The 16,585-nt window shown below is 32.8% G+C and overlaps 2 protein-coding genes and 1 long non-coding RNA gene across 3 annotated transcripts in view; 2 read left to right on the top strand and 1 right to left on the bottom strand.

Annotated features, from left to right (window-relative positions):
- Positions 1-1,363: 1,363 nt before the first annotated feature.
- Positions 1,364-4,688, bottom strand: LOC106101415. Its single transcript, XR_001225511.1, has 4 exons — positions 4,598-4,688; positions 2,532-2,603; positions 2,070-2,102; positions 1,364-1,469 (listed from the first exon to the last, which is right to left on the bottom strand). It is a non-coding gene; the product is annotated as an uncharacterized LOC106101415 (long non-coding RNA).
- A 64-nt stretch (positions 4,689-4,752) lies between these two features.
- LOC106101282 (fatty acyl-CoA reductase 1-like) lies at positions 4,753-8,898 on the top strand. The gene is made up of 9 exons (XM_013280447.1): positions 4,753-4,903; positions 5,187-5,277; positions 5,466-5,585; positions 5,664-5,947; positions 6,354-6,463; positions 6,531-6,598; positions 7,239-7,425; positions 7,940-8,120; positions 8,370-8,898. Exons 1-9 carry the CDS (start codon positions 4,764-4,766, stop codon positions 8,743-8,745), a joined length of 1,557 nt encoding a protein of 518 aa, XP_013135901.1. The 5' UTR covers positions 4,753-4,763; the 3' UTR covers positions 8,746-8,898.
- Positions 8,899-9,318: 420 nt separating this feature from the next.
- Positions 9,319-16,585, top strand: part of LOC106101369 — a 23,853-nt gene continuing 16,586 nt past the window's right edge. The window contains exon 1 of the mRNA XM_013280571.1: positions 9,319-9,478. The gene's annotated coding sequence lies outside the window, so the exon portion shown is untranslated. The remainder of the gene's footprint in view (positions 9,479-16,585) is intronic.

Here is a 16,585-nt window from a genome sequence, read left to right as displayed (position 1 = left end):
TGTATAAAATCTATACTTTCAGGTTCTCGTATTGCCAGACTGAAAAGAGTTTCCATTTGGATTATTATAAGAATAGATAATCTTTTTATTATAGGTTTAACTAGCTTTCTTCCGCGACTCTGTCCGCGTAGATTAAGAAAAAAAACAAAACCGAGTAGCTTATGTGTTCTTCCAGACTGACCTCTACGTCTATGCCAAATTTCATCGAAATCCGTTCAGCCGTTTAGGCTACAAACTCTAACAAACATCCATCCATCCATCTAAACTTTCTCATTTATAATATTAAGTATGTTTAGTATGATTGGATACTTTACTTTTATAATTTAAAATTACTTAAAGAGATGATGAAGGAAAAAAAAATTACAACTAACATAACTCTGATTCTAATATGAATGGTACCTTGATTGTCACGTGTTAAATATATCATGAGAAAAAATAATCACTTAAATATTTAGTCACACCATTGACCAAACTCTCGCACAACGGTTGTGCGATAGTCGATTCCGCAGCGCAAAAGTTTAGTTGCTAATCTAAAAATCGTGTAGACTGCGCACCTCCATATGACGTCATAGGAATCAAAGCGCGACTAAACAGTTCTGCGATAGTTTAGTTTCAAGTGTGCGCAGGCTCTAAAGAATACCATGAAATGTCGTTACATCACTGATCCTTTTTAAAAAGCGATTCAAAGGGAACTGCAATCAAGTTCTATTCATGCCTTTTTTTTACTCTTTTTACGGAAATGTTAATAAATGCCTTGAAGAAGTTTATTTATTTTTAAACAAGCTGTTGCTCGCGATTTTGTCCGAATTTAAAAAAAAAACATAGCCTTTGTTACTCGCCTTCCTAATGGTGAAAGAATTTTTTAAATCGGCCCAGCAGTTTTTACGTGAATTAAATACATACAAAAATACAAATCTTTCCACTTTATAATCTTACTAATATTATAAATGCAAAAGATTAGACGGATGGATGGATGTTAGAGTTTGTAGCCTAAACGGCTGAATGGATCTCTATGAAATTTGGCATAGATCTATAGTATAGTCTGGAAGAACACATAGTATAGTTATTATTGTTTTTTTTAATTCCATGTGGACGGTGTGGCGGGCGAAAGCTAGATTTAAATTAAACGATTAATTCAAATAGCTACGATACTGATATTACATTTCTTTTAATTACTGAATACTCTATTTCTTTTAAGATATAAATGACAGCCTAATGGTTAGTAGTAGACGACACAGTTCGCTTCAATTTCCCCCAATCAATTAACGCATATAACCAAGCACGAGCTTGGAGCTTGTTCATATGATTGTTTACTTTAAAATAGCGTAAAAGATTTTTAGCTGAAAGAATTAAACAAAATTATTTTGAGATGTTTATTAGATGTACAAACATTTTCACTTGATATTGGAGTAGACATAGAAATTCAAAGGCTACGATTTTCCAGGCTTCTTGCTGCCTGATTCTGCACCCTGCAAAAAAATAAGTCTATTGTAGTCGTTAAGGGTGGGGGGATTCGATGGAAATTCTGCGATCACCAACCCGCCTGCCGATCTTGGAGATTATGACGCGTTTATATTTATTTAGAGCGGACACACCTTTGATTAAACTGTCGCACAACTGTTGTGCGATTGTCGATTGTTTCAATCCATTCAACTGTTTAGTTGCACAACAAAAAATCGAGTAGTGTGCGCACATCTATATTAGGTCATAGGAATGACAGCGCGACTAAACAGTTGTGCGATAGTTTAGTTTTAGGTGTACGCACACTCTAAATCTTACTTACATTATGAAAGCGAAATACAAGGATGATTGTTAGAGTTTGTAGCCTAAACTGCTGAACGGATCTTGATGAAATTTGGCATAGAGATAGGAGTCTGGAAGAATACATCTAATACTTACTAAGTTTTTGTTAAATTCCGGACGGAGCCGCAGGCGAAAACTATAATAATTTATTTATGTATAGTCGCTATATAGCGGCGACTAATTCTAGTTCGTTTACAGTGTACCTTAACTGCAGACTGTTTAAAGCAGTCCGCCTAAGCGTTATTTCTAAACAAACAAATACTTACTTTCGACGACTGACTTGAATTCGGGTAATTATACTGTAAAAAACATCAGTTTTAATAAAAACTTATCAACCAGACTAACTATATAGATTTTGCACTCATAAACTACACCATAGACTACAACAACGCAGTAGTAGTCTACTCTAGTGATAATAAAGATCGTCGCTCATTGAATCATTTTTGACCGACTTCCCAAAAGACTACTAAGTACTCAATTCGTCTGTATGTTTTATTTTATTTTTGTGTGTCACGGCATAATTCCGCCGCTAGTGGACCGATTTTGATAATTCTTTTTTTAACCGAAAAGTAGTGTTTGCAGTTGGGTCCCATTTTTTGTTTGATTTTTGGAGTCAAAGACGTAGTTAAATAGTTTAGCTAAAAATCGTGTGATGAAATTTGGGGTCTTTTTGCTTTCTTTGCTTACGTAGTGTTATTCTATTTATGTTATTTTAAAGTACAACGTACCTCTAAACTAAACGCATGGTTACTGTACGCCACTCCCAGATCTGGGGAAGAAGCGAATGCAGATGACAGCATCTGGAACAAAACCCAATCGATACATCGGCGATGGAAGATTAGCGGCTTAAACCCTCTTTCCGAGGCCGCGTTTCCTTGTAAAAAAGCAGCAACTTGCGACCAGTCGCGAGACTACTCAGTTTAACTGTAGAAAATTTTACGGTCTAACGAATGCGGAAGTGAATTAGCTTCAACATATTTAAATATGTTTATGTAAAGCAAGTAGTAATTTTTTCTAAATATTTCTTTAAACTGGATTAGCAGTTGAGGCTAAAAATAGAAATATGCAAAAATATTAATCCTTTGTTAGTTATAGTGTGTCTAAATAATTTAGATTAGTTTGACATTTCAAATTTAGTAGGGATGGGTTGTGTAAAGTCACATGAATGTTATCGATTTTCGATTTTTATTCTTATAGAAATTGGAATCGATAGATTTATAGTTATAACTTATGAATAAAAAAAATACTGTTTTCTCAAATTAATAATGACCAAAACAAATAATGAGAGTAAATAAACATTTATTACTACTACAGCCGTACGTAATCGAATTGGATTTCGCTATTATTTCTGTTATCGCTAAATTCTCTAATACATAATCAATACTAGAATTGTCATCTAAATTAGTTAATAATAAAATAATAATTTAAGTTAAGTTCGATAAATTTCGATAGTACATTTGTAATTGTTCGCTGCGTGTTTGTTTCGTCACTACGATACCTGTCTATTAAGTACGGCTTTACCTTCATACAAATTGAATTCGATACTTCATATGCGTCATTTATCAAACTAATCTATCTTATTTAGACAAACTATAAGTAAGATTTTTACCAGTAAGCACAGCACCAAAATAATCTTCATTGTTAAATTATTTTCGTTACACGTCTTTTGAAAACTAACGTAAGGAAACGAATGATATTGGTTAAACCGATTGTCACAAGGAAATATCGTTTTGGTAATATCCGCGAATAAATTACCGGAACTTGGGAATACTTAGCTGTCAATAAATGATTACCATTATCATTATTACCGTGAATGGTTTCATCGAGATACGTATAAGCGAATAAAGTCACCTTTGTAATTTATTTTGTAAATTAACTCTTTGTGACGGATATAGAATACATTTATTAAAGAAATAATTTTAAACAATAACTATCTCTACTTACTTTGAATGATTCATCACTTGCCTTTATCCCTTACGGAGGGTCGGCACAGTATGTGCTGCTTTCATACATCTCTATCAGCCGTCATATCTGAATCCACTCCTTTCTTAAGCATATCCTCTTTCACACAATCCATCCATAATTTCCTAGGTCTTCCTCTTCCTTTGTAGCCACATTCATTCTTAACACTTTCTGGTTTATGTCCCCATCGTCTCGTCGCATAACAATGTAACATTACTTACTTTGAATGATTCAATGACTAAAAAAAACTTGATGTTTTTCAAAGATAGAATAGAACCCCAGTACAGTAAATAAAAAAAATTTATACCTACAAAACTAACGGTTTGATAAATTTTCCTTGAAAAGTAAAGACGTCAATGCAATAATTTTTTTGTAAGTCAACATGTTTTCAAATAAATTAAGTTAACCGCTTCCATATTCATTAATTTGCCAGAGGTCAGTTGAAGAGATTCTCTTTATATTTATAAATTAATCGCAGACAGAAATCGCGAATAAAATCTTCCGATAATTTACCTCGAAAACTTGTAAAGGTATTTATAAATTTTATTTGTTACATTTGTTATAACATTTTATCAAATATCAACCTTGGCAATCTTGCTTCCTTGATGTTGGCAGCAACTTATAGTCTCTTTCCCACAATATAGTTTTTATCGATAATATTTACCCCCTAAGTTTAATAGCGTAAAAATATGTAGCCTAAAGCGTGACATAAGTGTACGGGTTTTTATTAAAAAAAGAGTTATTCAAAAATATGCTGTAATTGCTGACATCTTAGGCAACAAAGAAGTGTGTGTTTACGCTTTATTATAATAGTATAGATAGATATACATACATTTCTACAGCTGGCACTAGCTTGCATGCGAATGTTCCCTTTAATGTGTGTGTATTCCTTTCAAAGAGCCGTCATCTACGGAATTTAAAGTTCCTCTGCTTAATATATTATAATTGTATATCTTAATACCATAGACATGGATCCAGCTTTGGAATTAGAGCAACTGATGCTCTCTAAACAGGAACCTTTACTAGAAGCAATAGCCCGCGGTGATTCACCTATCCAGAGATTTTATACTTGTTCCAAAATATTCATCACCGGTGGTTCTGGTTTTATTGGCAAATTAATAATTGAGAAAATCTTCAGGTACGTCTTATCCAGGTTTAGTTTAATTCGACGGAGTTTTTTGTAGCAAAAAAATATTTGTTACCAACACACTATAATAAAAATTTCATGTTTTTTCTATAAATTAGTTCAGGAGTTTTTTTTTAGTTGTTCATGACATGGATAATATCGACTGAAAGATTAAGATAGCAATAAGGAACTATTTATTGACTACGAGTGTAGATTTAAAATGTACAAAACTTTAACACTCATTGTTATTGGGAAATTAAAATTTGTTTTATTGTAAATCGAATAATAATTACAGGGCTTGCAATGTCGATAAAATATACATTTTAATAAGGTCTAAGAAAAATATGAAACCCAAAGCAAGGCTTTCAGAAATTCTCAAGGATCCAGTAAGTCATTTTTTTTATTTCTCTCCCGTAAAGAATGTTTCCCGTTTAGACGATTGATCGCTAACCGTTTCGTCCAACGGCAAACTTAATACAGTTAAGGCTGTTTCATAAAGCCTTTTCCTTTTCATTGGAATAAACTTTAACAACCGACGCTGACGTCATATTTAAGTTAATTGTTTTATTTTTAGATATTTAGTAAATTACACACGAAGCAACCAGACTTTGTTAATAAAATTATAGCGATTGAAGGTGATCTCAGCCAAGGTTACATTGGTATGAATAATGACGATTGGAATAAAGTTCAAGAGGTAGGTTGCAAAAACGTCCTTTTCTGAGACTAAATACGTCTCTTTCGCGAATAAATTGCTATTTCATATTTTACTTAGGTCGACATAATATTCCATGTGGCGGCGAACATAAGATTTGACGGTGATTTAAAAGAGGCCATCTTCGCGAACGTTCGTGGGACGAGAGAAGTGCTAAAATTGGGCAAATGTTGTAAAAACTTGCGTGCGTTTGTACACGTTTCCACTGCTTTCACGCACGCGAAAAAAAGCAGCGAGGATAGTGTGATTAGTGAAAGATTCTACGAAAGTCCTGGTGAACCCGAAGCTATTATAAACATAACTGAGACTTGGGATGACGAGAAATTAAAGGCAACAAGTCAATTGTGAGTTACGTTAACGATTTAAAAATGCTTTTTAGATCGCAACGAATAGATTTATCTATACCAATATTATAAACTAGTTTTCGCCTGCGACTCCGTCCGCGTGTAATTAAAAAAAACAAAAGTAAGTAGCCTATATGTTCATCCAGACTATCCTCTACAACTTTACCAAATTTCATCGAAATCCGTTCAGTCGTTTAGGCTACAAACATCCATCCATCTAAACTTTCGCAGTTATAATATTAGTATGATAGGAAAGATTTGTATTTTTGTATATATTGAAATAACAAAAATCTACTGGGCCGATTTCAAAAAGTCTTTTACTATTAAGAAGCTACGTTATCAGTAACGTAGGCTATACTTTTTGTTTTCACTTGGGCGAAGTTTCGAGCAACAGTTATTCTTTCAGAATCATAGGAGACTGGCCAAATACTTATACGATGTCAAAGGCTCTGGCAGACGAGTTGGTGCGGAGAATGGCGGAAGATATGCCTATTTGTATCGTTAAACCATCACTAGGTGAGATCTTTACCTGACGCGTCGTCGTCCATGAGTTTAGTAATTTTTATAATATCAAAATTTTCAGTTATTTCTACTCTTTCCGAACCGTCTCCTGGCTGGTTAGACATGAGCTGTGTGTATGGAGCTACAGGTGTAAGTAAAAAATACCAAACTATCTCAAAATTTTCTTACTTATAACTAACATCGACACTCAGATCACTTAGAGTATCTTTGTACAGGTATAGTTGAGGAATTCTGCGGTGCACCACTTTCCATATTGTATATTCCTAGCAATTTAAAATTAATAAATGTAACACTAAGACGGAGAAGCTCTGTCGCAAAAATTTCCTCCATAAACATTGTAATTTGGTAACAATAAAGAATTTTTTAAACAAAACAAACTCCCCCTCTTACAATAATCCATTGAATTACGTAAAGGACTAGATATGAAAAAATTATAAACGTATCGCGATCCAACCTTTTATCGTAGACATTTTAAATACTATTAAGCGTCATCTCAATGAGTTCAAAACATTCAAATGGCTGTAGCTGTATAACTAATAACGGAAAAAAGAAAAGAAAAAAAATCATAGGAACTCATTAATACAGGATTGCACAAAGACGAAACAAAAAAGAAAAAAATTATATAAACTGTGCAAAAAAGAGTATGGACCAAGAGTCTGTATATGTAGATTTAGAAAGAGCGACTGTAGCTTTTAAAATAGGACACTGCCAGATTCCCCGATTGTACCTAATTTAACGAGTGTTTAAACTTAATAACCTTTTGCGTCAGTTTCTTCTAGGTCTAGGTTTAGGATTAGTTCACATAGTTATGAATAATAAGGAAAAGAGACTGGATATTGTTCCTGCTGATATGGTCGCCAATGCTATAATCGTGTCAGCGTGGGACACAGCAAAGAAAACAACAACCGAACCTAAAATATACACAATAACAAGTAACAGAAATCCAATAACATGGGGTAAATATTAATACCTAATTTCTTTAAACATTCTTCAAGAAGCGAGCCTACAAATTTCACATAGGCCGGCAATCTGTAGTTCCTCTGGTTTGCAGATGTTGTTGTTGACAACCTCTGTGTTCCAGCCGCTCGTTTACTCCCTTCTCTTATAATAAAATATGCATGTCAATATGTGATTTACCATAAACATGTATCATATTGTTTTTGCTATAAGTACATTATTTATTGGTCTACACTGCAGTCTATTAACTTTCAAACTTCCAATATTTATGATCTGTTGAAAAATTTGCCCCGTGCAAAAGAAGATACAAGTTTTTAATTGTAAGGCGAGGGAAGATTTGTACTTTAGTATGTATTGAAATAACTCAAAAACTACTGGTCTGATTTAAAAAATTCTTTCACTATTATATAGCTATTTTATCAATGAGTAATAAAGGATATTTTTTTTTTATTTTATGGGGAAAAAGTTTCGATCAACAGGCTAGTCACTAATATTGTTAATACTTATTTTCAGATTCTTATTCTCACATTGTAAGGAATGTGGGACCTAATTTCGCAAGTCCAAAAGTAGTGTGGTCGCCATTTGCAATAGAGACAAAGAGTGAATCTATTTACTTGATATTTACATGGCTATTGCATTTTATACCTGCTTATATTATTGACAGTATCTGCTTTTTGATGGGAAAGCCGCGAAAGTAAGCTAATTTATTTGTTTTTGTCTATGGTAATACAATTTTTATGTTTGAAGGATAACATTTAAGTCAACCCACAGCAGACCAGCATGGTTGTCTATGGCCAACACTCTAATCTAGAGTAGGCTCAGAACTTAAATGAAGATGTGTATGGCCTTAGAATGACAATAATATTTAAAGCAATAAATACAGATATATTAATAAAAAAAATTATAATTTTTTGTATCTGTACCTCCATATTTATGTTTCCAGATTTGTTAAATTATATGAAAAAGTCTACAAAGCTAATAAATTATTCTCACATTTCATACAAAGGGAATGGTTTTTCTGCGATAAGAATTTGCAAGAATTGTACAAGAAAATGTGTAATACGGACAGAATAATCTTCAATTTCAACATAGATACTGTTAATATGCAGCAATTTATAACTGTATGGATTATAGGAATTAGGAAATATATAATTAAAGATGGCCTCCAAGGTACAGAGTATGCAAAGAAGAAAATGTTCTGGCTGGATATACTTAACTACATTACTTTAGCCATATATGCTCTATGTTGGTGGAAAATTCTGGATGTAATCTTCTGGTCGACAATTAAATTGTACAATTCAACTCCAAGTATACTTTAAAGAGTTTTTAAAAATACTTCTCTATACATTGTTTGTGTTTTTTTTTAATAATCCTTTTTCGGTAGATCGTAATGCAATTCTATATGCGCCATATCACCTGTTACTAATTGAATTTCAATGGGAGATTTTCTAACAGAAAAACTAAGTATATTTACAAACATACAGTTGTCATTTGTCAATGTCATTTCACGCATGAATACAAATGGACAGTTTCAACCCGTTTATAAATAAACCAAGTAAAACAATGTTTATAAATCATGAAATTATTAAATAACGGCACTTACATTATAACTGCATCTAATCAGAATACTTTGATATTAGGTATAATGAAATTTAGATAATAAAATAAATAGTTGTCTGTAAATTATATAAAATCATTGCCATTATTTTGTATTCCTCGTGTTATTTCTCAAATAAGTATTTTGAAACATACTTGCTTTTACTACAACAAAACTTATATAAAGTAATGCAAATAAATAAAAAAAAAAAAAATTTTGTCTCACGCAAGATAAGTATACGTCATAATGTCATATGATTTTGACATAAGTAATTTTTCAAACGGCAACACCAAAATGGCCGCAGCCAGTTATTGAGCGGGTGGTTGTTGCCGTTCTTGTTGTAAATATCATTCGTAAACTTAATCATAGTGGTATAGAATTCACATAAAGTTGAAATAAGGTGAAGTGTAACATAGAAATATCAAAAATTAGAGTTTTGCATCAATTACTAACATGTAAGTGTTATAATTATATTTTTCTTGCAAGTAATATTTTGGCATAATATTTATTTATATGGTTTCTTGCTCTAGTTCACGGGTAACGACGTCGCATCATGTGTTAAGTTGATGTTAAGTGGTAAATATAACTTTGGGAGTTAAAATTTGTTCATAATATTTTATGCGTGGGATAAAAGCTGGGACTTTTTTGAAGAGGTTACGATTTTAGTGTTATGTTGTATTATTTTAAAACCGGATTGTATCGGGGCCGATTATTTGTAAATATTTCTAAGAATAACGTGATCTCGCGTTGTAAGATGCTAACAGGGAATTCACGAAGTGGGAGAAACAATGCGTAATCTTAATGATGGTATTTATAAGTCCGTTTTCGTTTGCTTCTCTTATTTGCGTTAATTTGAGTATGTGTTTAATTTATTTTCTGGTGAATTCATAATGTTCCTAGAAAATTGGGCTGGCTCTATTATTTAATTTTTTTTTTTACATTTATGTCGACCTTTAATTTGCCATTTGGAACGTTAGACATTCTATTGTTGTTTAAGAATTGAGTCAAATGCTGTCACAGGCGGAAGTTAAGAGCGATTATTATACGAATTTCAAATAAAAAATAAACCTATTCGATTTGGACACCTATATTAAAATTTATTACGGTCAATCTATAAACTGATTTTGATTGTGTAGAGGCCGAGAAGTGTATATTTTCTGCGACTAGTAAAAGATCCATATATCTGAAAATTTTTCTTATATACTTCAAATTTTATTAGACTAGCTGTCGCTTGCGACTTTGTCCGTTCGTAATAAAAAATCAGTTGTCTTCGTTGTCTTCCAGATTATAGGCTACATTTATGTCAAATTTCACCAAGATTCGTTTAGCAGTTTAGGATATACATTCTACCATTAATCAATCTAAACTTTCACATTTATAATATTAGTATAAGAAAAGGAAATTAATTGATTTAAAACGTTGACTGCCACCGATATCCCCGGCGAGTTTACTTCCTGTTTCGTATTGGCATGAAATGTATTAAAAGAAAGTATACGAAGTCGGTATTTCCTGCACATTAAGTTGTCACCTTAAAAAGAAGATTGAATAAGCTAAATTTAAAAGCCGGTAAATCATCTGAATCAGTTATCGTAATCTTCTTAAGGTGCCTCTCCGACTAACGAAGGTTGGCGGTCAGTTCTCCAAATTTATCTTTATCTCTTGCGAGCCGAAGTTATCGCAATAGTAAATTCAAAAGAATCTTTATAACATCTTGAAAACCTTCAATAAAATTAGTTGAGTTCAGCAGAAAACAAATGAACACTTGGTACCTCACCCATCGGAACCTTAATACAATTTACGTCTGTGTTTGGTTCATGGTACTTCCATCGGTCAGATCATTCGGTCATATTCAATGTCGTTTATAAACACTAGGATTCCTTATCTATACTTCTATACTATTATAATAAAGCGTAAACACACACTTCTTTGTTTCCTAAGATCTCAGCAATTACAGCATTTTTTGAATATATTTTTTTTTAATAAAAAGCCCTACACTTGCGTCACGCTTTAGGCTATCTATTTTAACGCCATAAAACTTAGGGGGTAAACATTTTGGACAAAAAACCTTATATGGGAAAGAGATCATAAGTTGCTGCCAACATTGAGCAAGCAAGTTTGTCATCATGTCATGTCATTTTGACATTTGTAATTGATAATTTGACAAATGTAAACAATAATATAAAATTTCTTGCGGATGAAGTCGCACGGGAACAGCTAGTACGGTCTAAAGTTAAAAATAAATCATTCTCCTGAATATTTAAACGACATAACTTAATGAAGCATTTTCTCTCCCGCGAACCTATTTATTATGTACATAAATTAGTGTCAAATGACATTAAAGAAAGCATCGAATTTATATTGACATGCGACCGGATCCTAGACGTTGTGACGTCATCCCTATCAAAACCGTGGGTTTCATTGCTAAAATGTTTAACAAATTTTTATTGTTCCGGCTTATTAAATGTGACACGTAGATTTAACAGTGTTAGAGCCCGCAATAACATGTTGAATGTGGCTATACCAAGACCAATGGTCGTCGTATAGCCACATTCAATGGTCGTCGACCATACAAGATAGGTCTCAAGTGGAAGTAATTTCGTTTCGACTAATAAATGTGCGTGTCAAATCCCTATTTTTAGTCCTCTCCCTCGTCCCTCTTAGTACAAGGAAAGGATGGGAATGTAAACTAGATTTGGTTGAGGAATTGGACCTATTTGTAGGGAAAAGATCCTCTTTCGCTACACCCCCACAGCTGTACTCATGATTTTTCAAAACTCGAAACGTATTTTTATACTTACTAAGTCAGCCTTTCAGGTGTCATTATCGAAATGTACATTTAAATTGCTTAAGTATTTTTAACGCAGACATTAAAAAGACGATTAAAATGTATAAAAAGAGGTTTAAAAACTATTACAAAAACTGTTTATCGTCTTCCATTCGCTTGTAAAGTGTCGCTTCACATATAGGACGTTTTCCTATCAATTTCGGTGATAATGTCGTTCAAAATGCGATTATGTCCAGAACCCGTTGTAGTAACATACGTTATTAATATAGTGACTGGTCGTGCTGTATAACGATAGTGGGTAGCGAATTTAATTCTCTGTCTATATTTACTGCTGTCACCTGACCGCCTGGGTAGATGTGGCCGCAATTGCTAGATGTGCGGTTTCCTTTCCACTAATAGACGATTTATTAGGTTCGTAGATTGTGTATTTTATACATGTATTTCCCCAATGAAAACAGTAATAATTTCGTTTTAAATAGTCTTGTATGTACAATCGGGGAATCTCGCGGTGTTCCACCCCAAAAGTATTCATCGATTTAATGTTTTGTACGCATTCAAACGCAACAATAAACAATATGATGCAGCTATCTGTACTAAAATAGATCGGTCAATGGTGCGCAGCTTATTGTTTTTTTTATAATTATCCTGTCGTTTGAGCAAATCAATGCTACCTAATTATTTGTAAGAAGAGGACGAATTTGTCTCGGTACTAGGAACAATGCGGATTCCCGCTACTGTACATTGTATACCAAACATTGTCAATTCGTATTTACTTACTATGATACCGAGAGTAAAAATGCATTATAATCTACGAATGCAAATATCTTTTTCTCAATGATAATGAGTAGAATGTTATGATTATACATTTAAGCAGTGTGAACTCATCTTAAAGAAAATATGTTTTTGTTTGTTCCTTTAATATTTTATTCTCTTGCCTTTGTAAAATCTTTGAGAATAACGCGAAGTGTTCGCGGTCAAGGTTTTTCCTACAATGAAACCGGGTTAAGAGATGTTAAGGCTAAAGACCTACAAGTGTAAGATGTTTATTAACTGGAGAAACTAAAGGCTGTACACGGACAACTTTACTGTCGACTGCTAGAAATGCGTCTATGGCTGCCTTTTCTTATCGTTTTTTGTGACTTGTAGCAAATTATTTGATGTGTGATGTTTGAATTCGTTTCCTTTATCTTAGTCTGGCTTTTATTAATTAATGACTTCTTTATGTTATCAGCTTTTATAAGCGCCATAAAAAATTTGCGTCAAGTTTGCATATCGTCGTGTAGTTTATTTTTGAAGTACATTTTGAGTAAGTATTTTATAAAAATAGGGTTTGCGCCGCTCAGAACTATGTTTAATTTATTTTTTATTTTATCTTCACTAATTTGTTTACTTACTCTGTGGTATTTTATAATCTATGCATATACTTTATAATCTTTGTACACCTTCTGCAACTAATTTCCGCCACCGCTCCGACGCATTTTGTAAAACGCTCCGACGCAATTTGTAAAAAGAAGCCAGAACAATAAAATTATAAATAAAATAAAGAAGTCTAATTCATAATCTTGTTTTTCAACGAACAGTTAGTATTTCGTCCTACTATTAATTCGGGCTACGTTAAGAACAATGCATAAATGGAAAGTCTGTATTGTGGTAAATTTAAAATTTAGTAGGACAAAAAACTTTTGTTCTCGTATGTGAAATTAAGATTCGTATGTTTAGCGAACTATTTTCATTTAATTCTAACTCTAATATGTACTTAAATTGAAATATAAAAGAAATCACAATTTACATTTTAATTAGACTTAGAAAGAGATGAAATGTGACATGAACAAGAACTACGTGATGACTGAGATACCGCATGACATAGTTATTTGGAGGACGAGAACCCGGTGCGCCGACACTACAGGCGTAGTATAAGGTAGGGGAGATGATGAAATTATATTTTGATATTGAAATACATACGAAATGTCAATCAATACATAATATTAAGATTAGATGAAATATCTTTACTGTTTGGAGATAAAAGTTCTGATAAAAGTCGTAACCCAAATGTACAATATATCTTTCAAGTAGTTTGATAATTTCGACGAGTGTAATGTAAGATATTAAAAAAAAACATTTGGTTTTCAAACAAACTGGACAAAACATTCAAATGACAAGCTTTTAATTTAGATCATCGCCAAATTCCCCGATTGTACCTTCACCTATACCGCCACTTGTCTTTCCCACTAATCGTTATAACGCAAACACCGTTTGTTTATTCGATTCCAGTTCGCAGCCTTAGTCGTAATTATTCTTTATACTTCATTAAGCTATTGTTCTCTGTTATACAATGGCGTGATATAATTTAGTTTACCTTAACAAGTTTATAGCAAACGTCCTTTCTTTGTGTTAGTTAATACAGGCCCTTACTATTTACCTCATGTAAACTTTCCACTTCGTTTCTACGATCGTTCACTTCATAACAAAAAGTAGCTTTCGCCCGCGACTGCGTCCTTGGGAATTAAAAAAAAAGTAAATAGCCTATGTGTTATTCCAGACTATCATCTACATCTATACCAAATTTCATCTAGATCCTTTCAGCCGTTTAGGCTACAAACTCTAACAAACATCCATCCATCTAGACTTGCATTAATATTAGTAAGATGTGGGCACTCGAATCTTCTATATCTATGGTTACAACCGCCCTTGATATTAGAGGTCACAAAGGTCGTTAGTAAAATTTTTTTATGATAACTTAAGTACATTTATGTACACACAAGTGGTATATAATTGAAGTATTACTTTGGGCGTACATAAATTACGTGAGGTGATGGGGGGGAGGGGGTCGAGTCAAATCTCATCTCATCTTACGTTGGAGAGAGGGGGGTCTCGGCAAATATCACGTAACTTTTTTCTGATTGAAACAAAAAAATATACTATTTTGGTCCATTTAAACCAGATTGTATTTTTACATTTTTAAAAACTCTCGTGGGATTGGGGAAAGGGTTGAATAAAATTTCACGACATCTCACCAGAGAGGGAGGGAGGGGCAGTAAATTTAAAAAAACACATCACGTATTTTACGGACGCCCCCTTTCTTATGATAGTGAGGTTGCGAACAAATTGTACATAGCTGGTTTTTATTTTGAAAACACATGTAGCATACTTTACCTCGATTTCCAGGCCAATCAGAGTTTAGCCTCTTTTAGGAAATAAGCAACTAATCATGATTAACTTATTTTAGCGACATTAATAGAGAAATGACAAAAAAAAACATACAGACGAATTGAGTACCCCCTTTTGGGAAATCGGTCAAGAAATAGAAACTAAACACAGTCAAATTTTAATTATCTAGTGCTTTTGGTTTTTTTTTTGCTTTCTAATCGCGTTAAAAACGAAAGCTTAATATTTATGTTTGTAGCGTGTTTAATCAGATTAATAAATGTACTGAAAATCTAAATAAAACACGCAAATGAATTTCGCGTTGGAATTTCTTTAACGCTAACAATACTTGTAACAATTATCGTTAATTAACTCAATTCATCAACAACTAGCTTTCGCCCGCGAATCCGTCCACGTGAAATTTAAAAAATAATATTAAACATAGCCTATGTTACTCACTGACAACGTAACTTTTTAATGGTGAAAAAAAATTTGAAATCGGCTCAGTAGTTTCTGAGTTATTTCATTGGTTAGTTACAATCAAACAGTTTTCTTCTTTATAATATTAGTATAGATTCATAACTCTGAGAAAAGATATTTCCTTGTTACATCTCCCCTGTCGTTCTTCAGCTCTTCATCTTCAGAAGGGAGAACTGACAAGTAACAGTTAAAATTGACCCTACACACGTCAATTTATCTGTACAGTTTGACAGTTCAGTTGATATGTAGCGTGTAGCGGGAATTTTACTAGAAAAACTTGTTAATATCTTAAAATTACACAATAAGGAAATACATCACATTTACGTCTACTCTAAAATCTATAATTGTATACTAATTTAAAGAGGAAAGATTTGTATTTTTGTATGTATTGAAATAACTCAAAAACTACTAAGCCGATCGCAAAAATTCTTTTACCATTAAAAACTTACGTCATAGACTATGTTTTTAATTTTAATTTTTTTTAATTTCACGAGTAACCGCTAGTCTATATACTAATATTATAAAGAGGAAAGATGTGTATTTTTGTATGTATTGAAATAACTCAAAAACTACTGGGCCATTTTTTTAAATTCTTTCACCGTCAGATAGGTAATTTATCTGTGAGTAACATAGGCTATATTTTTTAATTACACACGGGCGAAGTCACGAGCAACAGCTAGTGTAAAATAATGTAATATTCTAATTATATATTTCCTCATTGAATTTAGTGAGGAATCCTTACAATGCATATAAACATGTCCCCAGGTATTGAGTTATGTCAGTATTATTATCTGTATTAAGTATTCAGCACATTGTGCAGATATTTGTTTTGTACGGTTTCACATTATTGAGGTATTCATTAATATGGCGGAATATCAGCGCTGGGTACTTCAACCAAGCAGCCAGCATTTATAGCTGAGCGAGGACTCAATCCGGTCAGCATTGCAATGCACATTTCAAATACATCGTTTGTCTTTTAATTATGTGTTTCTTATGTCTTATTTAATTGCTTTTTTTCTTTTTACTTTCTAATGGTATTGTAGTGTTAATAAGATTAAATGTCTTTTTTTAATTTTTAATCTGTTTCAAACAGTAGGTTATTGTTCACTGAACGCTTCGCTATGTAATTTTACGAGGTTCGCGACGAGCGGTT

The sequence above is a fragment of the Papilio polytes genome, unplaced genomic scaffold (assembly GCF_000836215.1).
Source record: "Papilio polytes unplaced genomic scaffold, Ppol_1.0 DF823991.1, whole genome shotgun sequence".
Lineage (NCBI taxonomy): Eukaryota > Metazoa > Arthropoda > Insecta > Lepidoptera > Papilionidae > Papilio > Papilio polytes.
The sequence above is the reverse complement of the archived record's forward strand: the minus strand, read 5'-3'. Positions and strand labels throughout refer to the sequence as shown.